Below are 23,314 nucleotides of genomic sequence, written 5' to 3'. Positions count from 1 at the left end.
CTTATCTCCCAGCCCAGTGCCTGTGCACGCTGTCTGATTCTCTCAGACTCTGAGAGTCTTACTTGTCCCAAAGTGCCTACGTATGCCCTACAACGATAAGCCCCTTATGTAATATATTGAATGATAAAAGTGCTCCTTTTCCTCTAAGTGTCCCAGGAAAAAAATCAAGCACTTACCTCATATGTCTGCCTGACAGCAAAGGCAGTTCACCAGGTTTGAGGGGTCCTATCCCCCACATGGACCTGTGAAGAAAAAGAAACTCCTGAATATATATTCCTCAGGTTTTCAGGGTTAGGGCAGCAACAATATGGGAGGCGCAGTGAGAATTATGTCCCACAAGTTCCCATTGCTCTAAAGCCACCAAAGCCCTACTGAAGAGACTGATATGGACTACGGCTACGCCCCAGGACAAAGCAGCACAATCTTGCACTACTTTAAAAATAATAAACTCTTAATTGAAGAATCTTTTCTAACACCTCACTTTACCACTTCCTATCACTAACGTAGGCAAAGAGAATGACTAGAGTGGGAGAGAAGGGAGGAGCTATTTAACAGCTCTGCTGTGGTGTTCTTTGCCTCCTCCTGCTGACCAGGAGGTGAATATCCCATTAGTAATTAAGATGATCCGTGGACTCATCGTGTCATAAAAAAGAAATATATACATCCTTGTGCCCTGAACACCATTATTATTTTTAGTGTACCAGAAAAAAAATATAATAAAAAAAATAATAAGAGTGTAAATTAAAGCATGTCAACAGAACACTTAAATAAAACTTTTAGGAAAAGTCTGCTCTGAGTATGGTTACCAGGAGAGTATAATAAACGCTGTCCGAATAGGCTATCTGCAGGCTTCCCTATTCCTATGTCCATGGTATGTTCATCACTATGGAGATAAGGAATGATCTCATCTAGGGTGCTTAAGTGAAGTCGCTGCTGCATCTTACATGGAGACTTGGTGGAGCGGTGAGCAGACCACGCAATGGATCTCTGTATCTTGTCGGTTGTTGGCTGTGTTGGCAGATTTAAGATGATATTCAGGAACACCTCTGCCTTGTCCTATCATCTTCCCTGTGGTAGTCGGTATCACGCTCTCCTATAATGCCCGGGGCCCCAGCATCACTGGTGATTGCTTTTTAAGAAGGCAGATTTTATGGCATGAGCTCTGCATTTCTTGCGGTTGTCAGTAGGTTGGATTGTTGGGGTTTTGAGGGTTCTTGGTGGATGCTTTGATAGTTTTGATGTTTGATGTGTCATAAGGGCCCTCTGCGATAGCTGGAGACCATGTTGTGTCTTTAGTGGGATCAGGTAAGTTGGAGATGTCACGTTGTCCTGGTTCTCTGTGTCTGTGGACTTGATCGGGCTTGTCTGTAGCAGTTGAAATAGATGGTCATATGGAGCTTTATCGATCATCTTTTGCATGAGGAGTTCAAGTTTTTCTAGGTGCTCATCAAGCCGTTGTAGGTGATATTCTCCCTCCATATTCGCCATTCTGGATGTCATCAGGATATGATATTTCAGGATTCTTGCAGTTGCTACTAGGGTAGGTGCCTAGCTGCAAAAAGTAGATGGATTTAGTGACCAATTGAGGCAGAAACCTCTGTGTTACCGAGGGGGAAGCGCCACCTGTTTTGAGCCGCCGCTTCAGGCCCTTACTGTCCGATCCTGAGTTCTGGCATCAGGAAAACAGCTACTAATGTGGTGGTGAACCCTGATTAGGGCTATTATCATTATAGGTGTGAGATTTAATAAAGCAGCTGTAAGATATAGCCTATAATCGGTGGATTTGAGGCTAATCAGACGGAGCTCCTGGAAGTGCAACGGTTCAGGATTACTGTTCGGACATGCCCCGGCCCTTAAGTCTTTTAAAACATTGATCTGTGACCCCATGTTTTAGGAATTTGTTTGTGTTCTTGGAGAGAAAGAAAAAATACCAACCAGTCCAGAATAAAAGGAAAAAGCTACAAAAGCAAATAAGTGAGCATGAATAAAAAGATGCATACTCAAGGGGTGGCAGCATAATTTTAACACTATATACGTGGAGGCATATCTATTCTCATTAGATATGAGGCTTTCATATTAAAGGGACATATAGAGCATACAAGTTTAAACAACTTTCCAGCGTACTTCTTTTATCTAATTTGCTTTATTCTCTTTGTATCCTTTGTTGAAAAGGATACCTAGGTAGGCTCTGGAACTGGGAGATAGTTTCTGATTGGTGGCTGCACATATATGCCTCTTGTCATTGGCTTACCAGTGTGTTTAGCTAGCTCCCAGTAGTGTATTGCTGCTCCTTCAATGAAAGCATACCAAGATAATGAAGCAAAATTGATGATAGAAACAAATTAGAAAGTTGTTTAAAAATGCATGCTCTATTTGAATCACTAAAGAAAGAAAATTGGGTTTCATGTCCCTAAAAGTTATATATTATAACTACAAATAGTTACTATTTCTGTAACAACAATTTTAAAATTCTCCAGAATGTGTTCTTTCTGAACTGCTCTTTGGCCACTCTAGGGGGCTTCAGACTAGAAGAAATGTTACACAAAATAAAAGATGTGTCTTACTGTCCTATTAATAAGTTGAAGTCAACTGTAAAACTGTTAGTGGCACTCAAGGAAACTCAAGGATGTGGTCTCCTATTATTATTATCGGTTATTTGTACCGCGTCAACAGATTCCTCAGTGCTATAAACATAGGCGGTATACCAGGTAACATTTATAGGGATAAATGGGTAGAGGGCCCTGCCGAGAGTCGCACTGTTGCAGTCAGCTCTTATGAAGGTGATCTGCAAACAGACTCTTAGGCTTACATGCTAAGGAGGTTCAAAGCGGATAGTAATGGAGGAGAGGAACTGGAATTGGGAAAGGTTAGTGTAGGTTGTATGCATCCCTGAACAATACAGTCTTCAGGGAGCGCTTGAAGCTTTCAAAGCTAGGGGAGAGGCTTGTGGAGTGAGGCAGAGAGTTCCACTAGATGGGAGTCAGTCTGGAGAAGTCCTGTAAACGGGAATGTGAGGAGGTAACAAGAGAGGAGGAGAGTAGGAGGTTGTGAGCAGAGCAAAGGGGATGGGAGGGAGAGTATCTGGAGACAAGGTCTGAGATATAGGGGGGAGTAGAGCAGTTGAGGGCTTTGTATGTCAGAGTCAGAAATTTGTGTTGAGTCCTGGAGGTAAGAGGAAGCCAGTGAAGGGATTGGCAGAGAGGTGCAGCAGATGAAGAGTGACGTGTAAGGAAGATGAGCCTGGCAGAGGCATTCATTATGGATTGTAAAGGAGCTAGGTGGCAGCTGAGCAGAACAGAAAGGACGGAGTTGCAGTAGTCGAGGCGGGAAAGGATGAGAGAGTGGATTAAAATCTTAGTTGTGTCTTGTGTAAGGAAATGTCTAATTTTAGATATGCTCTTAAGGTTGAAGCGGCAGGATTTAGCCAAGGTCTGAATGTGAGGAGTGAATGAAAGATCTGAGTCAAATGTGACCTCAAGACATCAGGCATGCGGGGTAGAGGTAATTATGGAGTTGTAGACAGAGAGATGGGGGGTGGAGATTTTATAAGAAGGAGGGAAAATAAGGAGCTCAGTTTTGGAGAGATTTAGCTTACGGTAGTGAGAGGACATCTAGGAAGGTATCCTAATGTTTTAGTCTAATTAGACAATGAAAGTATATTTTGGATTCAATACTTCAGAAGCACATTCTGTCTTTCATACAAAATGTTACAGAAACAGAAACACATAAAACATGCACTTATCAAAATCTTACCCATCTGAAGGCATCAAAGACAGTGTACTGTGGTAGCTTGCAAGTAAAAGATTGATACTTTTCCTTTTTCTTTTCATCTTTTCCATTCTGCTTATGTTGGGAGCCAGATGAAGTGAACGTAGAACTAAAAGAGATACAATTATAAAAGTAAAATTGTGTTTCTTTATAGGTCTAAAAAAAAAATTGTGACCACACTTCTAAATTCTAATTCTAATTTTTTTTTTTAATATATTTTCTAAAATATTTATTAATCAAAGTTTTTACAAAACACAAACAAATCAATACCACATTGCCCCCTCATACTCGGTCTATAATAGTTAATTGTATTAAATTTAATTCAGCTGCGTCCACCCCTCCCCCACTGGAAAGCTTATGTTGTCTGATGTCTCATGTTTACATAGCTTTTCTGTATCCAGAAATGTTAAAGGGATATGAAACCCCAACATTTTCTTTCATGATTAAGGCAGAGCATGCAATCTTAAACAACTTTCTAATTTATTTCTATTAGAAGGAAATGGGAAACTTTTTTTAAAGTGTATGCCTTGTCTGAATTACAAAATAAAACGTTTTTTCTTCATATCCCTTTAAGTACAGGTGGAGGTTTTAACAGGGAAAGCAGCTATTTCAAATGAAAACATTAAAAGGTAAACGGAGCTATTCCAAAGCAATTTAATATACACTCTAGCACAGAGGTGGGCAGACTTTTGTAAGGCAAGGGCTACCTCTAATTTTATTCCAAGTGACCTAACAAAAACAAAAACAAAAAACAACAAAAAAAAACACACCAGTCGCTGGCTGAAAAAGTAAATTTATGCTTACCTGATAAATTAATTTCTTCTATGGTACGACGAGTCCACGGATTCATCCTTTACTTGTGGGATATTATCCTCCTGCTAACAGGAAGTGGCAAAGAGCACCACAGCAGAGCTGTCTATATAGCTCCTCCCTTACCTCTACCCCCCAGTCATTCGACCGAAGGTACAGGAAGAAAAAGGAGCAACTACAAGGTGCAGAGGTGACTGAAGTTTAAAATAAAAAATTAGAATGTCTTAAAATGACAGGGCAGGCCGTAGACTCGTCGTACCATAGAAGAAATTAATTTATCAGGTAAGCATAAATGTACTTTTCTTCTTTAAGGTACGACGAGTCCACGGATTCATCCTTTACTTGTGGGATACAATACCAAAGCTACAGGACACGGATGAACGGGAGGGACAAGACAGATGGTTAAACAGAAGGCACCACTGCTTGAAGAACTTTTCTCCCAAAAATAGCCTCCGAAGAAGCAAAAGTATCAAATTTGTAAAATTTGGAAAAGGTATAAGGTGAAGACCAAGTCGCAGCCTTAAAAATCTGTTCAACAGAAGCATCATTTTAAAAGCTCATGTGGAAGCCACCGCTCTAGTAGAGTGAGCTGTAATCCTTTCAGGAGGCTGCTGTCCAGCAGTCTCGTATGCCAAACGGATTATGCTTTTCAGCCAAAAAGAAAGAGAGGTAGCCGTAGCTTTTTGACCTCTACGTTTTCCAGAATAGACAACAAACAAAGAAGATGTTTGACGAAAATCTTTGGTTGCTTGCAAGAAAAACTTCAAAGCACGAACCCCGTCCAAGTTGTGCAACAGACGCTCCTTCTTAGAGGAAGGATTAGGACACAGAGAAGGAACAACAATTTCCTGATTGATATTCCTATTAGTAACAACCTTAGGAAGGAATCCAAAAAACCACCTTATCAGCATGGAAAACAAGATAAGGCTAGTCGCATTGCAATGCAGATAGTTCAGAAACTCTTTGAGCCGAAGAGATTGCAACTAAAAACAGAACTTTCCAAGATATAAGCTTAATATCTATGGAATGCATAGGTTCAAACGGAACCCCTTGAAGAACCTTAAGAACTAAATTCAAACTCCATGGAGAAGCAACAGGTTTAAACACAGGCTTGATTCTAACTAAAGCCTGACAGAACGACTGAACGTCTGGAACATCTGCCAGACACTTGTGCAGTAGAATTGATAAAGCAGATATCTGTCCCTTTAAGGAACTAGCTGATAGCCCCTTCTCCAATCCTTCTTGGAGAAAGGACAAAATCCTAGGACTTCTGATCTTACTCCATGAGTAGCCTTTGGATTCGCACCAATAAAGATATTTACGCAACATCTTATGATAAATTTTCCTGGTGACAGGCTTTCGAGCCTGAATCATGGTATCTATGACCGACTCAGATGATAAGATGAAGTGTTCAATCTCCAAGCAGTCAGTCGCAGAGAAACTAGATTTGGATGCTGGAATGGAATCAGAAGGTCCTGTCTCAGTGGCAGAGTCCATGGTGGAAGAGATGACATGTCCACCAGGTCTGCATACCAAGTCCTCCGTGGCCACGCAGGTGCTATCAAAATCACCAAAGCTCTCTCCTGTTTGATTCTGGCAATCAAACGAGGAAGGAGAGGAAATGGTGGAAACACATACGCCAGGTTGACCGACCAGGGTACTGCTAGAGCATCTATCAGTACTGCCTGAGGATCCCTTGACCTGGACCTGTAACGAGGAAGTTTGGCGCTCTGACGAGACGCCATCAGATCCAATTCTGGTGTGCCCCATTGCTGAATCAATTGTGCCCCCAGATGAAAAGTCTGACGACTTAGAAAATCCGCTTCCCAGTTCTCCACTCCTGGGATATAGATTGCTGATAGATGGCAAGAGTGAGTCTCTGCCCGTCAAATTATTTTGGTAACCTCTATCATTGCTAGAGAACTCTTTGTTCCCCCCTGATGATTGATATATGCTATAGTCGTGATATTGTCCGACTGGAATCTTATGAATCTGGCCGACGCCAGCTGAGGCCACGCCTGAAGCGCGTTGAATATCGCTCTCAGTTCTAGAATATTTATCGGGAGGAGAGCCTCCTCCTGAGTCCACAAACCCTGTGCTTTCAGGGAATTCCAGACTGCACCCCAGCCCAGTAGGCTGGCGTCCGTCGTCACTATGACCCACGCTGGCCTGCGGAAACACATTGCCTTGGACAGATGATCCTGTGACAACCACCAAAGAAGAGAGTCTCTGGTCTCTTGGTCCAGATTTAGCTGAGGAGATAAACCTGCATAATCCCCATTCCACTGTTTGAGCATGCATAGTTGCAGTGGTCTGAGATGCAAGCGAGCAAACGGAACTATGTCCATTGCCGTTAACATTAAGCCGATTACCTCCACACACTGAGCCACTGACGGCCGAGGAATGGAATGAAGAGCTCGGCAGATGGATACATTTTTTGATTTCCTGACCTCAGTCAGGAAAATGTTCATGTCCACCGAATCTATCAGAGTTCCCAGGAATGGAACTCTTGTGAGAGGGATAAGTGAACTCTTTTTTACGTTCACCTTCCACCCGTGAGATCTTAGAAAAGCCAACATTATGTCCGTGTGAGACTTGGCTAGTTGGTAAGTCGACGCCTGGATTAAGATATCGTCCAGATATGGCGCCACAGCTATGCCCCGCGGCCTTAGAACCAACAGAAGAGACCCTAGCACCTTTGTGAAAATCCTGGGAACCGTGGCTAACCCGAAGGGAAGAGCCACAAACTGGTAATGCTTGTCCAGAAAGGCGAACCTGAGGAACTGGTGATGATCTTTGTGGATAGGAATGTGTAGATACGCATCCTTTAAGTCCATGGTGGTCATATATTGACCATCCTGGATCATCTGCAAAATAGTCCGAATGGTCTCCATCTTGAAGGATGGGACTCTGAGGAATTTGTTTAGGATCTTGAAATCCAAAATTGGTCAGAAGGTTCCCTCTTTTTTGGGAACCACAAACAGATTGGAGTAGAACCCTTGCCCCTGTTCTGTTTTCGGAACTGGGCAGATCACTCCCATGGTATATAGGTCTTCTACACAGCGTAACGCCTCTCTTTTTGTCTGGTTTACAGACAATTGAGAATGATGGAATCTCCCCCTTGGGGGAGAATCTTTGAAATCTAGAAGATACCCCTGGGTTACGATTTCTAAAGCCCAGGAGTCCTGAACGTCTCTTGCCCAAGCCTGAGCGAAGAGAGAAAATCTGCCCCCTACTAGATCCGGTCCCGGATCGGGGGCTACCCCTTCATGCTGTTTTGGTGGCAGCAGCAGGCTTCTTGGCCTGTTTACCCTTGTTCTAAGTCTGGTTAGGTCTCCAGACTGACTTGGATTGAGCAAAATTCCCCTCTTGCTTTGCGGCAGGGGAAGAGGTAGAGAGACCACCTTTGAAGTTTTGAAAGGAACGAAAATGATTTTGTTTGGTCCTCATCTTATTCGTCTTATCCTGAGGAAGGGCATGGCCTTTCCCTCCAGTGATGTCTGAAATTATCTCTTTCAGTTCAGGCCCGAATAGGGTCTTACCCTTGAAAGGGATGGCTAAAAGCTTAGCTTTTGATGACACATCAGCAGACCAGGGCTTAAGCCATAATGCTCTATGTGCTAAAATGGCAAAACCTGAATTCTTCGCCGCTAATTTAGCCAGTTGAAAAGCGGCATCTGTAATGAAAGAATTAGCTAGCTTGAGAGCCCTAATTCTATCCAGAATATCATCTAATGGGGTCTCAACCTGAAGAGCCTCCTCCAGAGCCTCGAACCAAAAGGACGCTGCAGTAGTTACAGGAACAATGCACGCTATAGGTTGAAGAAGAAAACCTTGATGAACAAATATTTTCTTCAGGAGACACTAATTTTTTATCCATAGGATCTTTGAAAGCACAACTGTCCTCAATAGGTATAGTTGTACGCTTAGCCAGGGTAGAAATAGCTCCCTCCACCTTAGGGACCGTCTGCCCAGAGCCCCTCATGGTGTCTGATATGGGAAACATTTTCTTAAAAGTAGGAGGGGGAGTGAACGGAATACCTGGTCTATCCCACTCCTTAGTAACAATGTCCGAAATCCTCTTAGGGACCGGAAAAACATCAGTGTAGACAGAAACCTCTAGGAATCTGTCCATTTTACACAATTTCTCTGGAACTACAATAGGGTCACAATCATCCAGAGTCGCTAAAACCTCCCTGAGCAATAAGCGGAGGTGTTCTAGTTTAAATTTAAAAGCCGTCATATCTGAGTCTGTCTGAGGGAACATATTTCCTGAATCAGAAATCTCTCCCTCAGCCAGCAAATCCCTCACCCCTGCCTCAGAACATTGTGAGGGTACATCGTATATGGCTAATAAAGCATCAGAGGGCTCAGCGTTTGTTCTCACACCAGACCTACTGCGCTTCCCCTGCAACCCAGGCAGCTTAGATAAAGCCTCTGTGAGGGTATTATTCATAACTGCAGCCATATCTTGCAGGGTGAAAGAATTAGACGCACTAGAAGTACTTGGCGTCGCTTGTGCGGGCATTAATGGTTGTGACACTTGGGGAGAATTAGATGGCATAACCTGATTCCCTTCTGACTGAGAATCATCCTGCGACATACTTTTAGTAGCTAAAATATGTTCTTTGCAATTTATCGACCTTTCAGTGCATGAGGGACACATTCTAAGTGGAGGTTCCACAATGGCTTCTAAACATATTGAACATTGACTTTCCTCAATGTCAGACATGTTGAACAGACTAGTAATGACTACAAACAAGCATGAAAACACTATTTAGTGAAAAAAAATAACAATCTTAAAAAACGGTACTGCGCCTTTAAGAGAAAAAAAAAGCATACACGTTCTGCAAAACAGCCTTAAAATGCACCAAATTTTTTAACATTTTGCAAGCAGACACAATATATAGAAATTAAAAACTAATATTTTATCACCTCTTTCACTTTACCCTTCCTAGTACTTAGAGTAGGCAAAGAGAATGACTGGGGGTGGAGCTAAGGGAGGAGCTATATAGACAGCTCTGCTGTGGTGCTCTTTGCCACTTCCTGTTAGCAGGAGGATAATATCCCACAAGTAAAGGATGAATCCGTGGACTCGTCGTACCTTATAGAAGAAATAATTTTTTTGCCAAAAATAGGACCTGCTGGCTGAAAATTTTATTTTTGCCACAAATAATACAGCTTTAAAAATCAGCCGCACTCTTTAATAATAAATACAGCCTCGCTCTTTACTTACTGCGAGAGCTCTCTCTTTACGTCACGCTGGGACCAACCTTATCTGTGTACCGCGCCTGCGTATGAATAAGAACTCTCACAATCAAGATGGCTTGAGTCTAGGGCTAGCAGGGTATAGTCAAGCCTGGAACACATGGGAAACCCACAGCTCAGGTACAACGATGACAATGAACAATTCTCAGCCAATCATAGACAGACTCATTCTACAAAGTAATTTTATTGGCTGGACGCCATGTCAGGTTGATTAGCGGGAAGGTCCTGTTGGCTGCTCTACATCTGTCAGCTACTAGCTGAAGACTACTGCAAATAGATGGGACAGTGACAGTGGCAGGCTCTGTACTGCCTACACAGCAACCAGAGACTGGTATAGCAGCAACAGCACTGACCTGCACAATTTGGTGACAAAAAATTCTGGGGACAGAAAGCTGCAGAAACTAGCACAAAGTATAGCTAATGTAAGTGTTTCAGAGAAAGCATCAGAGAGCAGCATCAAAGCCCGGTACAGAGTAAGTAAAAGAACTTGAGGGGGAGTAACAGACCCTGGGGGAAAAAGCAACACCAGACCATTCACCCAGTAGAGCCTGGTGACAAGTAACGGAGGACAGAACTAGAACGTATCAGCAGAATATCAGACAGAGCAGGATCTGGAACTGCCAAACCCAGGGATACCGAGCAGCATTTCAGCCTGGCGCATGAAGAGTCTGTACTATGGACTGACCGCTCTTGAGACAAAAAGTAGGAGAGTTTGGGACAGGCAGTTACCAAAGCTGGAGCAGCGAGTTCAACTACAGCCATGTCACGCATGCTGAAGTACACATACCGTCGTCATAGACTCATAGCCGATTTCAAAAGTCTGCATAAGAGAAACATTTCTCATACATCTACGGTGGCGATGCTCTTCTCTCAGAATTTAGATGGGCGAGAAATCTCTTATTATGCAGACTTTTGAAATCTTCCAGGCAGTCACCTCAAAATTCACTCGTGGTCCACTGGTAGACCGCGATCTACCTCTTGCCCACCCTGTCTAGCAGGTAAATAGATCACTGGGAACACGTTAAACAGAAAACATTTTTTAGAGTGTGCTATCCCTTTATGTGCCCCCAACATAAATAAAGAGGTCCAGAAAAAAGCTGTAGCTCATGCAGTCTGGGTATATGGAGATTAAGATGATAATTTCCATTATGCAAAAACCAAGGAATTAACCATCTCAGGTGTTAAATGATATTCTTCTAAACATTTTGATTATACAGATACAATAGTCAAAATTGAAAAATGCATGATTACATTTCAATTTTGAATTCAAACATTTTTACACTATACTTGTAATAGCAATAATGCATCTAAACATTAAAACAATACATTTTCAGTTTACTTCATTCTCTTGGTATCTTTTGTTGAAAGAGCAGCAATGCACTATTTGCAGCTAACTGAACACATCAACTGAGCCAATGACAAGAGGAAACGTGCAGCCACCAATATGCAGCTAGCTCACAGTAGTGCATTGCTGCTCCTGAGCCTACCTAGGGGTATGCTTTTCAACAAATGACACCAAGAGAATGAAGCAAATTTGATAGCAGAAGTAAATTGGAACTATGAAAGTTTAATTCTGACTTTTACTGAAACTTTAAAGCTATTACGGTTTTAGGGGCATATGTACATATGCTGAGTGTGCATCACTATTCAAACGCCGCACCTGCTCAGCAAGACAGACGTGTATCTAACCATCAACCACTTCATTTGCATCATGAAAGTGGTGTTTGAACTGCGGTGTAATGGGCACAAACAGCAGACGGACATCTGCTTCTGAAACCGGAAACGTTTTTAAGAGAAGCATTTTTTGCGAATGATAAAATCTACATTGAAAAATACTACATTCCTAAGATAAAAAGGTCAACACAAAATTAAAGGGACATTCTAGCATAATAATAAAACAATCTAATTATTTAAGCATCATTAAGATTAATAAACAAATGCTTGATTCTAACTATGTCTTTAACCACTTGCAAACGAGTTAAAGGGATATAAAACCCAAAATTATGGTTCAGCACCTGGGTAGTGCTTGCTGATTCCTGCTTTTATTAAATAAAGATACCAAGAGAACGAAGACAAATTGATAATAGGAGTAAATTAGAAAGTTGCTTAAAAACATAAAATTATGCTTACCTGATCATTTTGTTTCCATCTATACGAGGAGCGTCCACGGCTTCATTCATCACTTGTGGGAAATACAGAACCTGGCCACCAGGAGGAGGCTTAAATACCTCCCCCACTCCCCTCATCCCCCAGTCATTCTGCCGAGGGAAAAAGGAACAGTAGGAGATATATCAGGGTATAAATGGTGCCAGAAGAAAAAACAAAATAAATTTAGGTCTGCCCAACGGAGAACTGGGCGGGAGCCGTGGACTCTCCTCGTACAGATGGAAATGAAATTATCAGGTATGCATAATTTATTTTTTTCCATCTTAATACGTTCCACATTCATTACTTGTGGGAAACAAATACCCAAGCTCTAGAGGACACTGAATGAAAACTGGAGGGTAAAAAGAGAGGCGGACCCTATTCTGAGGGCACCACATCCTGCAAAATCTTTCTCCCAAAAGCTGCTTCAGCAGAAGCAAACATATCAAACTTGTAAAAATGTGAAAAAGTATGTAAAGAGGACCAGGTAGCCGCCTTACAAATCTGCTCCATAGAGGCCTCATTCTTGAAGGCCCAAGAAGCCACAGCTATAGTTGAGTGAGCCGTAATCCTCTGAGGAGGCTTATGTCCCGCTGACTCATAAGCCAAACGAATCATGCTTCTCAGCCAAAAAGATGGGGAAGTGGAAAAATCCGTTTGCCCCTTGCGTTTCCCCAAATAAACAAACAATGCTGAAATCTGTATGAAATCCTTCGTAGCCTGAAGATAAAATTTCAAAGCTCGAACCACATCCAAGTTATGAAGTAACCTTTTCTTTGGGGAAAAAGGGTTAGGACACAAGCAAGGAACTACAATCTCCTGATTGATGTTGCGCTCAAACACAACCTTAGGGAGAAATCCCAACCCAGTACGAAGGACAGCCTTATCGGTATGAAAAACCAGGTAAGGAGGCTCATATTGCAAGGCCGCCAACTCAGACTCTGCATGCCGAAGCAATAGCCAATAGAAAAAGAACCTTCCAAGAGAGTATTTTAATGTCAAGAGAAGGCATCCGCTACAACTGAGCTTTCTGCAAAACCCTAAGAACCAGATTCAAACTCCAAGGAGGAGCAGAATGTCTAAATACAGGCCTGATCCCTGATAGTGGTAATTATGCAGAGTGACAGTATTATAAATAAATTGGGGAATGAATAGTGCAATCCCCTAATATTGCTTAACTATGCATATACCATTAGCAGTTTAGTAGAATCTCTTCCAACCTCAGACATATTTAAAGTAAAGGGAGACCATTGGTCATTAGTTTATTTTATTTATTTAAGGGGGTGTGTAACTTTATAAGTAAGGGCAGGCATAGTAAGGGCTTAGGAAGCGGGTGGTTGAATATCACTAAATTAAATAAATAAAAGGTGGCCAGCAGAGTAAGTGTTTTTTGTAGACACAAAATTGAATTGGGGAAAAAAATAAGGTAATCCATTACTGTGTAGTTTTTATATATACAGTATTAGCAGATTGGAGGAGTCCTCAGCAGGAAGATACACTAGGTTAATAGTAAATGGACCCTAGGTTAGGTCACGAAATAGTTAAGACATTCGGGAGATTTGTATTGGTGGTTAGTGGGCCAATCACACAGCTAGAGTTTGTTTTTAAGAGATCCCTGTATTAGTGCTTTTTAATGGCTTGGAGTACGGCGGAAAGCCGAAAGGCGTCAGCTGACACTGTGTTCTAGCTGGGGGAACCCTGTACAGAAAACCCCCCTGATTGCATGCAGAAGATTACTGTGTTTTAATCATTTCTAATAAAGGTGATTTTTTACACAGATCCGGTGCTCCTTACAAACTTTTTCTACTTCTAATCCTTGATAGAGCCTTAAAAAACGACTGAATATCAGGAAGCTCAGCGAGCTTCTTGTGTAACAACACAGAGAGAGCCGAAATCTGTCCCCTTAAGGAACTGGCGGCAAGTCCCTTCTCCAAACCATCTTGGAGGAAGGAAAGTATCCTGGATACCCTGACCTTATGCCAGGAATAACCACGAGTCTCACACACCTTATGATAGATGCGACGGGTGACCGGCTTTCTGGCTCATATGTGATTCTCTCAAGGAACAAGAGCGAATAATCTGCATATTTGCATCACAGATAAACGAATTAGCTACCCTCAGGGCCTTAATTCTTTCCTGTATCTCATCGAGGGGAGTTTCCACCTCGATCATCTCTGACTCTGAAGCCTTCCACGTGTTTAGAAAGAGCTGCCACCTTACGAGCCACCACCACCATAGCTGCTGCTGCCATAGCCGCCGCCAGCCCCATATGCTCCTCTGTACGGGGCCGCGCTGCCAGCCCTGCTTCCCCAAGTGGTGCCTGTGGTGCCGCCGCCTGCGGTTTTCATGGGGCCATACGAAGACTGGTGCTGACTGTAGCTTCCAAAGCTGTTGTAGCCATTGCCGTAACCGCTCTGATCACCATAGCCGCCACTATCGGAATTAAATCCCGACCGCCGCTGCAGGCTGAAATACGAACCCCATGTGCTGAAACATTTTTCTTAACAGGGTCTCTAATTTCTTATCCATGGGTTCCTTAAACGACGAACTATCCTCAAGCGGGATAGTTGTGCGCTTAGCAAGCGTGGAGATAGCTCCATCCACCTTAGGAACGGATAGCCACAATTCGAGCTGAGAATTAGGAACCGGGAACAATTTTTTAAACGAAAAAGAAGGGGTGACAGATGAACCAAGTCTCTCCCATTCATTCCTTATAATATTCACCATCTTTACAGGAACCGGGAAAGTCTGGGGCATTACCCTGTCCTCATAAACCTTATCAAATTTATCCGGTAACTTTGGTTCCAGAACCTCTAGAGTAGCCAACACCTCTTTTAATAAAAAGCGTAAGTGCTCCATCCTAATCTAAAGTCTGGTTCCTCCGCAGCCAGAGGTTTAGACGTCGCAGATTCCGACCCATAGAAAAAGTCCTCCGAGGTATCGGAGTCCTCTGCCTCAGCGGATAATCTAGTCTCAGATACATCCAACTGAGTAGATGACCCCTGGGAAGGATAGCAATGTTTACCCTTTCGCTTGCGCTTAGCAGTGCGAGGTAAAGCACTGAAGGCCGCAGACACCGCAGTTTGCAACTGATCTGCAAAATCTGGCGGCCACAGGGCCCCCCTCCCGAAGGAGGATTAGTAGTGCACTGGGGAGCTGCATGTGTAAGCGTAGATGATTGTAGGGAATGCACCTCGCCGGACAGAGACCCCTCAGAGGTGGACGGCTCAGTGGTACTAAACATCTTGTTCTTTTTAGATATCACTATTGTACCAAGGCATGTGGAACATTGAGCACAATAAACACAGGCATTAGATTTAGGCAAAGAAGGAGCACCCTCTAATGCATCAGAGTCCTCCATAGCTTGTGCCTTTAATATGGACTATAGAAAAAATAAATGGCACTTTTATACTCCCAATGGCCGGGGCACTCACCACCACCTATGACCCAGGCCCACAGAGAAACCGCTTTCATCTCCTGCAACCGACGGTCACATGGAGTGCCTTGCAGGAGGCCACACGGAGTGCCATGCAGGACCGCCCCGGCAGCTAATAGAAAAACGCGTCAAACCAAAACAGGCTGCGCAGTATCAAAATGACGGAAGAACCTGACTGTTCACACATTGCCAGAGCCACATTTTCCACATACTGCAGCAAAAAACACAATAAAAGATCATGTATACATCCCACCCTGTTCAATAATCACCTTCCGGAGATATTAACCCTTGATTCTATACAGATAAAGGAGTCACAATGTGACCCTGTCTTCTTGCGTTATCATTACAGGTATAAAAAATGAAACAATCTTACCAGAATCTATGCCGTGGAACAGGAACACAGCCTCTCAAGTTTGACAATGTTGTAGCATCGCTCCTGACATGGACTTGAGTGATAGAAAGCAGGCAGTGAAACTCGTCAACACTGATTGCTTAAGTATCTGTTAATACGAGTCTGGATGGTTTTGCAGAAAGACTCTCCCTGCATCTCCAGGCCCTAACATTCGTCAATGCTCTCACTGAGAGACTGACAAGACTACTTCAAACTCCAGTCCCATTCCGAAGAGAACTACCCTCCATAAGAGACTACTCCGAATCTTCTGACACTTCTTTGCCATCCTCCTGTGACAAAAAGCAAAGAATGATTGGGGGATGAGGGGAGTGGGGGAGGTATTTGCCTCCTCCTGGTGGCCAGGTTCTGTATTTCCCACAAGTAATGAATGAAGCCGTGGACTCTCCTCATATTAAGGAAATTGCATGTTCTATCTGAATCATGAAAGAACAAATTTGGTTTTAGTATCCCTTTAATACATTTGCCAGGATTAAACACTAAAAAAGCATCTAAAAAGCTTCAGTGAAAATAAAACATTATTATTAAGTTATAATATTATAATTCACTCTGTAGAAAAAAAAATAGGAACCCAATTCAAAAGGGAGGAACAAGATAAATAGAAGTTAAATATGAACAGATAATGTGAACTGAAAAAAAAAAGAAGTCAAAATCTGTTTTACAATGTTGCAGTTATAGAAGATTGAGGACTTCAAATCTGAACAAAACCACCATAAATGCAGAAAAAGTAGGTAATTTTTTTCTTCTTCTCAAAAATGAGAGTCTACAAGGAATGAGGACACCATCATTAAACTGTGCAGAATGCTCATTTTCAGGAGAACGGGGTGATACCATAATCATTATTGCTTTTTGATTTATGTGCCACTGTTCATTACTTTCAGTGCAGTGTGCAAGAGGTGACCTTTCCTTAGGAACATTGGAAAGTCATTCACCTACTGCTCCCTGTCAAAATGATTGGTGAAATGGACTTTCCCAACGTTGAAAGAGATAGTGTGACTGCAGAAATGCCAGGCTGGTGTATATATAGAACATAAAATCCATAATGAAGTAGAATCTTCTGTGGGATTCCCCACCCCCATCTCTCATCTAAGTTTTAGTTGAAAAAGAAAAGAAAAGCCCAGCAATGCTTTGTTTTTAGTGATACCAAGGTAAAACAAATATAAAGGTTATGATCCATGCCGTAAATATACAAAGTAATATTATACAGGTACTATCACCCATAATAAAGTTAGTTGTTCAGGTAACCCTTTATGGATGAGTGAAAAAATCGTAGAAAATATATTTTGTGTAAAAATATAGGAAAAAACATTTTTGCAAAGTAAGGTGAATAATGGTTAATTATATTTTAAAGCATCTTCAATAATATATATATATTTTACACTCAAGTATAGAACAATGGGTAGATGCTTATAGAGATATTAAACAGTTAAGTATTAAATGCAAAAATACACTGAAAAGTATTCAGTTATATCTTCAATATTTAAATAACTAATATACATTTAAAAAAATCTAAATGTTTAGTTTCTATAAAATACTGGGCTGCACTGTGTTGGAACCTAGGTTTTCCCTTTATTCATTTCTTCTTCTGGGGACAATTAGAGAGAGGTAGAACATGCAATAAAAGAGAATGTGCAAACAAGGCTGTGAGAAATATAGAATTATTATTATGTTAAAGCAACTAACAGGGTTTCCACACAGTTTTGTTTGCAAATTCAGTGGATTTGAGAAAAACAACCATTTTCAAAGTTAAAATGACAGCAAAAGTTGACAAATTAAAAGTATATTGCAGTTTTTTTACTACACATACTATATTAGAATCTCAAACTGATTTTGTTCCTTTAAAACAGGGGTGTCCAAACTTTGCTCTCCAGAGGTTTTGGAACTACATTTCCCATGATGCTCAGCTAGATAAAATGCTGGCTGAGCATCATCGGAAATGTAGTTCCAAAACCTCTGGAGAGCAAAGTTTGGACACCCCTGCTTTAAAAGAACAGGACACAACCCTTGATAAGCCTCTAGAATGCTGTGACCAAATGGGAAAAAATATATATGCACATATGAAGGCATGGAATCTAGGAACATCATGGTCCTGCATTCTACAGAATGTCCTACAGTTTCTCTTGAGTGGGGGGGGGGGGGGGGGGGGGAGAGTATAATTTTCAGAATTAAATTACAAGAAAAGCAGGTAAAATAAATAATGAATGTGTATTGCTAAGTTTTAAAATTATGCTTAGTGAAACATTGTATGATGAATGAAACTAACCTTAAGACCCTTAAATGTATGACTGATTTAAATCTAATTCTAGAGCTGATAAGTAGCCCTCACATTTCACCTGCCAATGAGAAGTTTAGAAAATAAGATGAACAGAGGTGAAAATGAGTTTGAGAGCGGAGAGGTAGCCAAGGAGAATGTTAAAATAGTCAGTTCTGTACCTATTAAGAGTGAAGGTTCCTGTTGTGGAGCTGCTGATAAATTGCTGAATGTTTGCAATGTTCTGTACATAAAGTTGATGAGTCTGGGCAAGTTGAATGATGTGATGTTTAAAGGACAGCAAGAAGTCAAAGCAGTGCCAAGACAGCCAGACTTTACAGCAAAAGCATTTAAAAGGACAACAATACCATGAGATTATTAAATACAATGTTTAGCTATGCGAAATAAAAACAACTTTGCAATATACTTTCGTTATCAATTTGTCCCCCCTTTTCATATAAATTAGCTCTGAAAATTGGGCATTTGCTAATTCTCAAGGTTAACCCTGCTAAGCATCTGTCCCTACCTGGCTTTGGCAGATAACAACTATAAAGCAATGCACCTGATACTAACAATATGCAAAGTGGTTAGCCTTGTTGTCGGCAGAAGCAAGCCCAGATTGGCTACGCCAGTTAAAGGGATACAAAATCCAATTTTGTTCTTTCATGGTTCAGATAGAGGATGCAATTTTAAGCAACTTTCTAATTTACCTCTATTATCAATTTTTCTTCGTTCTGTTGCTATCTTTATTTGAAAAAGCAGAAATGTAAGCATAGGAGCCTGCCATTTAGCCACCAATCAGCAAACGCAACCCAGGTGGTGCTGAACCAAAAATGGGCCAGCTCCTAAACTTACATTCTTGCTTATCAAATAAAGATTGCAGGAGAACGAAGAAAAATTGATAATAGGAGTAAATTAGAAAGTTGCTTAAAATTGCATGCTCTATCCGAAACACAAAAGATAAAATTTGGGTTTACTATCCGTTTAAGGCAAATGGTGGGTGGAGCTAGTCTACAAAAAAAAAAAAAAAAGCGTCCCTTTAAAGCAGGGGTTAGAATGTTTATATGAAACTTAGGAGCCAAAAATAATATTAAGAACCCAAACAATTGTTTTTAGTTACAAGGGAAGTTGTGTATCTGGTTATATGTACAATTATCCAAAAATATGGACAAGAAGTACATTTTTAGAAGCCATGGATTAAAGTGACATTAAAAACGTTACAATTATTAAAAATGCATGTTTGCGGTGATTATATCCTGGGTTGTCCACCAGCCCCTGTGTTTGGAGCCAGCAAGCTCACGCTGCTCTACTTTTGAGGTTTGAAATACAGCTCCCAACAGGGAAGTTGGCAGGGAGCACAGGACAGAAGCACAGGAATGGGAGCTAAGCGGAACTTTGGAAGCTGGTTTCACTGAACATAAGTCCTAGTGTTGCTGCAATACAATGTAGCCAACACATTTTTAATAGCTTTGGGGTAAATTTACCATCCCTGAAGGCGGACAGGTTCTCAAGTAGTGAACCTGTCCACCGGCAATCGCCATTTGCAATGTTTCATCTAAGGGCGGAAAATGTATCACTGCACAAGAGGATTCTTATGCAATGCCGCTCCCTGCTCCAGCCAGCTGCACAAGAGCAGGGAATGTCAATCACCCTGAACCAAGAGTGTCAGGGTGATTGATCTCGCAACTTCTGAGGTGGTGGAGATAAAAAAAAGAAGCCAATTTTGCTTCTTAGATATGTGTCAGCAGACTTGCTTGTTCAAACCTGGTCCACATAGGCGAAGAACCTGCAAATGCAGCTTTATAAATTTACCCCCAAGTGTTCCCTTAAAGGGACAGTCAACACAAACATTGTTATCATTTAAAAAGATAGATAACACCTTTACTACTCATTCCCCAGCTTTGCACAACCAACATGGTTATAGTAACAAACGTTATAACCTTTAAACCTCTACATTTCTGTCTGTATCTAAGTCCCTAAAGACATCCCCATGATAACATGCTTTTTTATTTGCTTTTTACATCAGGAGAAGCTAGTTCATGTGAGCCATATAGATAACATTGTGCTGACGCCCGTGGATTCTAACACAGCACTAATTGGCTTAATAGATGAAGTCATGTGACCAGGGGGCCGTCAGTCTAGGCTTAGATACAAGATAATGACAGGAGGTAAAAAGTGTATTAATATAACCATATTTTCTGTGCAAAACTGGGGAATGGGTAATAAAGGGATTATCTATCTTTTAAAACAATAAACATTTTTGGAGTTGACTGTCCCTTTAACTCTCAATTTTGGAATTGTGTGTTAGGCACAATGTGATCTGGATATAATGTGAGTTAGGCACAATGTGATCTGGATATATCATCTTACTTTTAGGCCACATGTAATGCATTTAGAAAAGGTAGCTATGTGTACTATAACCAATTTGTTTAAAAATGATTTCAATCTGTTACATACAGGCAAGTTGTTCTTAACAATGTTATTAGTCTAAATATAACATCTGACAGTAATTTCCATAATTAGGCATCTACAAGAAGGAAGAAATTGCAAAGACATTATCAGTAACTATGCGCTATATTAAATGTATCCCCTCTGCCATATTAAAGGGAGACAAAATAATTACATTTAAGTTACACCATGCTACAGCGAGAATCACTTGTGTGCTAACATGATCTTTGCTGGGCACATTAAAGTAATTAACCATGTGACTACAAATTACCCCAGCTGGACGTTTGTGCCAGATTAGTTATTGAAAAGTCATTTATAAGAAGGAATTTGCAAGTACTCAGAATTCAGGATAGTACACAGAGTTTTGGGCATAAGATTTCTGGGTATGTGCATATGCCTCCCCTGATTGGCTCAGAGACTGTGACCCGCCCACGATCTGTGACAAATTGCTTGTCCAGAACTGATAACCCTTTAGGGAGGCAATAGTGCAACAATAAAATGTTCTAACACATTAGATCACTTTATTATTGCTGTTTTATTCCCCCTTAATAGCGAAAAATAATCATATATATTCTGCTAGTACTCACCTTTTCCCACCAGCATTCTGCCCCAATGGAATCAATGATGAAGGGTTCAGAGCCTCTGCCTCTCCGTGCACACATCCAGGGACATTAGCATGGAGGCGGTTCAAGGCTAGAGCAAACAGGAAAGAATCAAAATGTTACACTTCTTAGGCTACTTACAAAAAATAGATAAAACTCCACAAAATTAGCTTTTTTCCCTTATACTGAAGAAGTATGGGCCACACTTTCAAGGCATAAGTATTTCATATGAACAATAACAATTTAACGAACAACAAGCTTTTATTTAAAAAGTTAAAAGGGATATTGTAGCATAATAATAATAATAATAATAATAATAATAAAATAGTCTAATTTGTTATAGAACAATTACTTGTTTCAAACCGAAAGGGGATTAAACAGGAACTTAAATTCATGTTAACTCAATCCTTTGCCACTCCTAAGGACATGGCAAGTGAACCAATCAGGAGTGGCATACAGACATAGCCTCTAATCACTGCCTGTGTTCTTTTCCGAAGCATGTTCATTGGGTGAGATTAAAAGTGTGTTTAACCATAAAATTTGAGTATTATTATTATTATTACTACTACTAGAGAATATCTTATTAATAATACACAGCAAACTGCACACCATCTTAAACACACTGGAGTCCTTTAGAAAAAAATCAAACTATTTATAAAACTAATCCAATAGACCTTCATGGTGCATTCTGAATATTTTAAAACTTTTCTAAAGGTTTGTGATTAACCCCTCTTATTTGATTAAAGGGACAGTAAAGTCATAATTAGACAATTCATAGGGGTCAGCAACCTTGGCTCTTCCAGATGTTTTAGAGCTACATTTCCAATGATGCTTAAAGGGACAGTCAACACTTAAACTTAAAGCCATACCTTAGACCAGGAATAGAAGATGCAGCTACAACACATCGCATCTCGATGAGCTCTAACTGTATTGGAGCAATCAACGAAAATACATTGGTTTATTCCATGAAGATATGGCCGCCAAACTCCTCCCCCTCCTCCTTCGTCCCCTTCTCTAATGTCTTAACATGCTTGTTCATTTTTCAAAGGGTGATTGTTCCGTTTTGATCATGTGCATGCGCATTATCTTCTGCATGCTCGCAAACCGACTGAGGATTTCATTGCAATTGGAGGATTCAATTAAAAAGAAGGTTCATACGTAATAATAGTGGGGGGAGTTTGGCGGCCATATTTTCAAGGAATAAAGCTATGTATTTTCAGTGATTACTCCAATACCGTTAGCGCTCATCAACATCGATGCAGTGTAGCTGCATCTTATATTCCGGATCTATGGTATGGCCTTAAAGTGAAGGTAAAGTTAGCATCTTTCGATCTTTTCAAATGTAAATAGCCTAAAAAATAATGGTAGTTTAATTAATCAATTTCATTAAAAAATCTATATTTACCGATTTATCCGCTTTTTCTAACTCTATTCTCCTCGTTCTGTAATCTGCCCGTATATTTTTTTTTTTTTGGCAGCCAGGTCACGTTGTTCTATTAGCCAATTATCTGTCTGGCCGTTAGGCGGCCGTCATTTGACGTCACTGTATTACTATTCGTTCTGCGCATGCGTTAGATACACTTCGCTTCAAGTGGTAATAGTTTTTAGTTGCGCAGGCGCAAATTGAGGTGAAGGCGTAATGTGCGCAGGCGCAAATTGAGGTGAAGGCGTAATGTGCGCATGCGCAAGATTAAAGAAAATCGCGAACACGCATTTACCATACGTATAGAGCGGGTGGCAACGCTCTATACGTAATACACCAAGAAAGCAGGAAATAACTGGAAGGAGGAGCTTTAATCGGCCGGAGACGTAAAGATGAAGTATTTATTTTATATTTATATATATAGAAATATGTCCTAAAAACTTAGCGATCTTGCTATATTTTGACCAATTAACACAATACTGCTTTCAGTTGCAGAAAACTTTACCTTCACTTTAAGTTACATCGGGTGTTGACTGTCCCTTTAAGTGTCTTTAAGCTGCCTAAGCATCATAGGAAATGTAATTCTAAAACATCTGGAGAGCCAAGGTTGCTGACCCTGATTAAGAGAATACAATTTTAAAAACTTTCCAATTTACTTGTATTGTTTAGTTTGCTTCCTTCTCTTGTTATCCTTTGCTAAAAGGTTTATCCAGGTAAGCTCAGAAGCAGCAAAGACCATAGGTTCTAGCTGCTG

The 23,314-nt window shown here is 40.9% G+C and overlaps 1 protein-coding gene across 2 annotated transcripts in view; it reads right to left on the bottom strand.

Annotated features, from left to right (window-relative positions):
• Positions 1–23,314, bottom strand: part of DELE1 (DAP3 binding cell death enhancer 1) — a 150,072-nt gene that overhangs the window by 115,112 nt on the left and 11,646 nt on the right. For both annotated transcript variants that reach the window (XM_053718628.1, XM_053718629.1), the window contains exons 2-3: positions 21,123–21,228; positions 3,754–3,877 (exon numbers count right to left, since the gene is read on the bottom strand). In XM_053718628.1, the coding sequence (XP_053574603.1) occupies positions 3,754–3,877; positions 21,123–21,228 (230 nt within the window). The remainder of the gene's footprint in view (positions 1–3,753; positions 3,878–21,122; positions 21,229–23,314) is intronic.

This window comes from Bombina bombina, chromosome 6 (assembly GCF_027579735.1).
Source record: "Bombina bombina isolate aBomBom1 chromosome 6, aBomBom1.pri, whole genome shotgun sequence".
NCBI lineage: Eukaryota > Metazoa > Chordata > Amphibia > Anura > Bombinatoridae > Bombina > Bombina bombina.
Note: the sequence above shows the minus strand (reverse complement) of the source record. Positions and strands in the feature narration are given on the sequence as shown.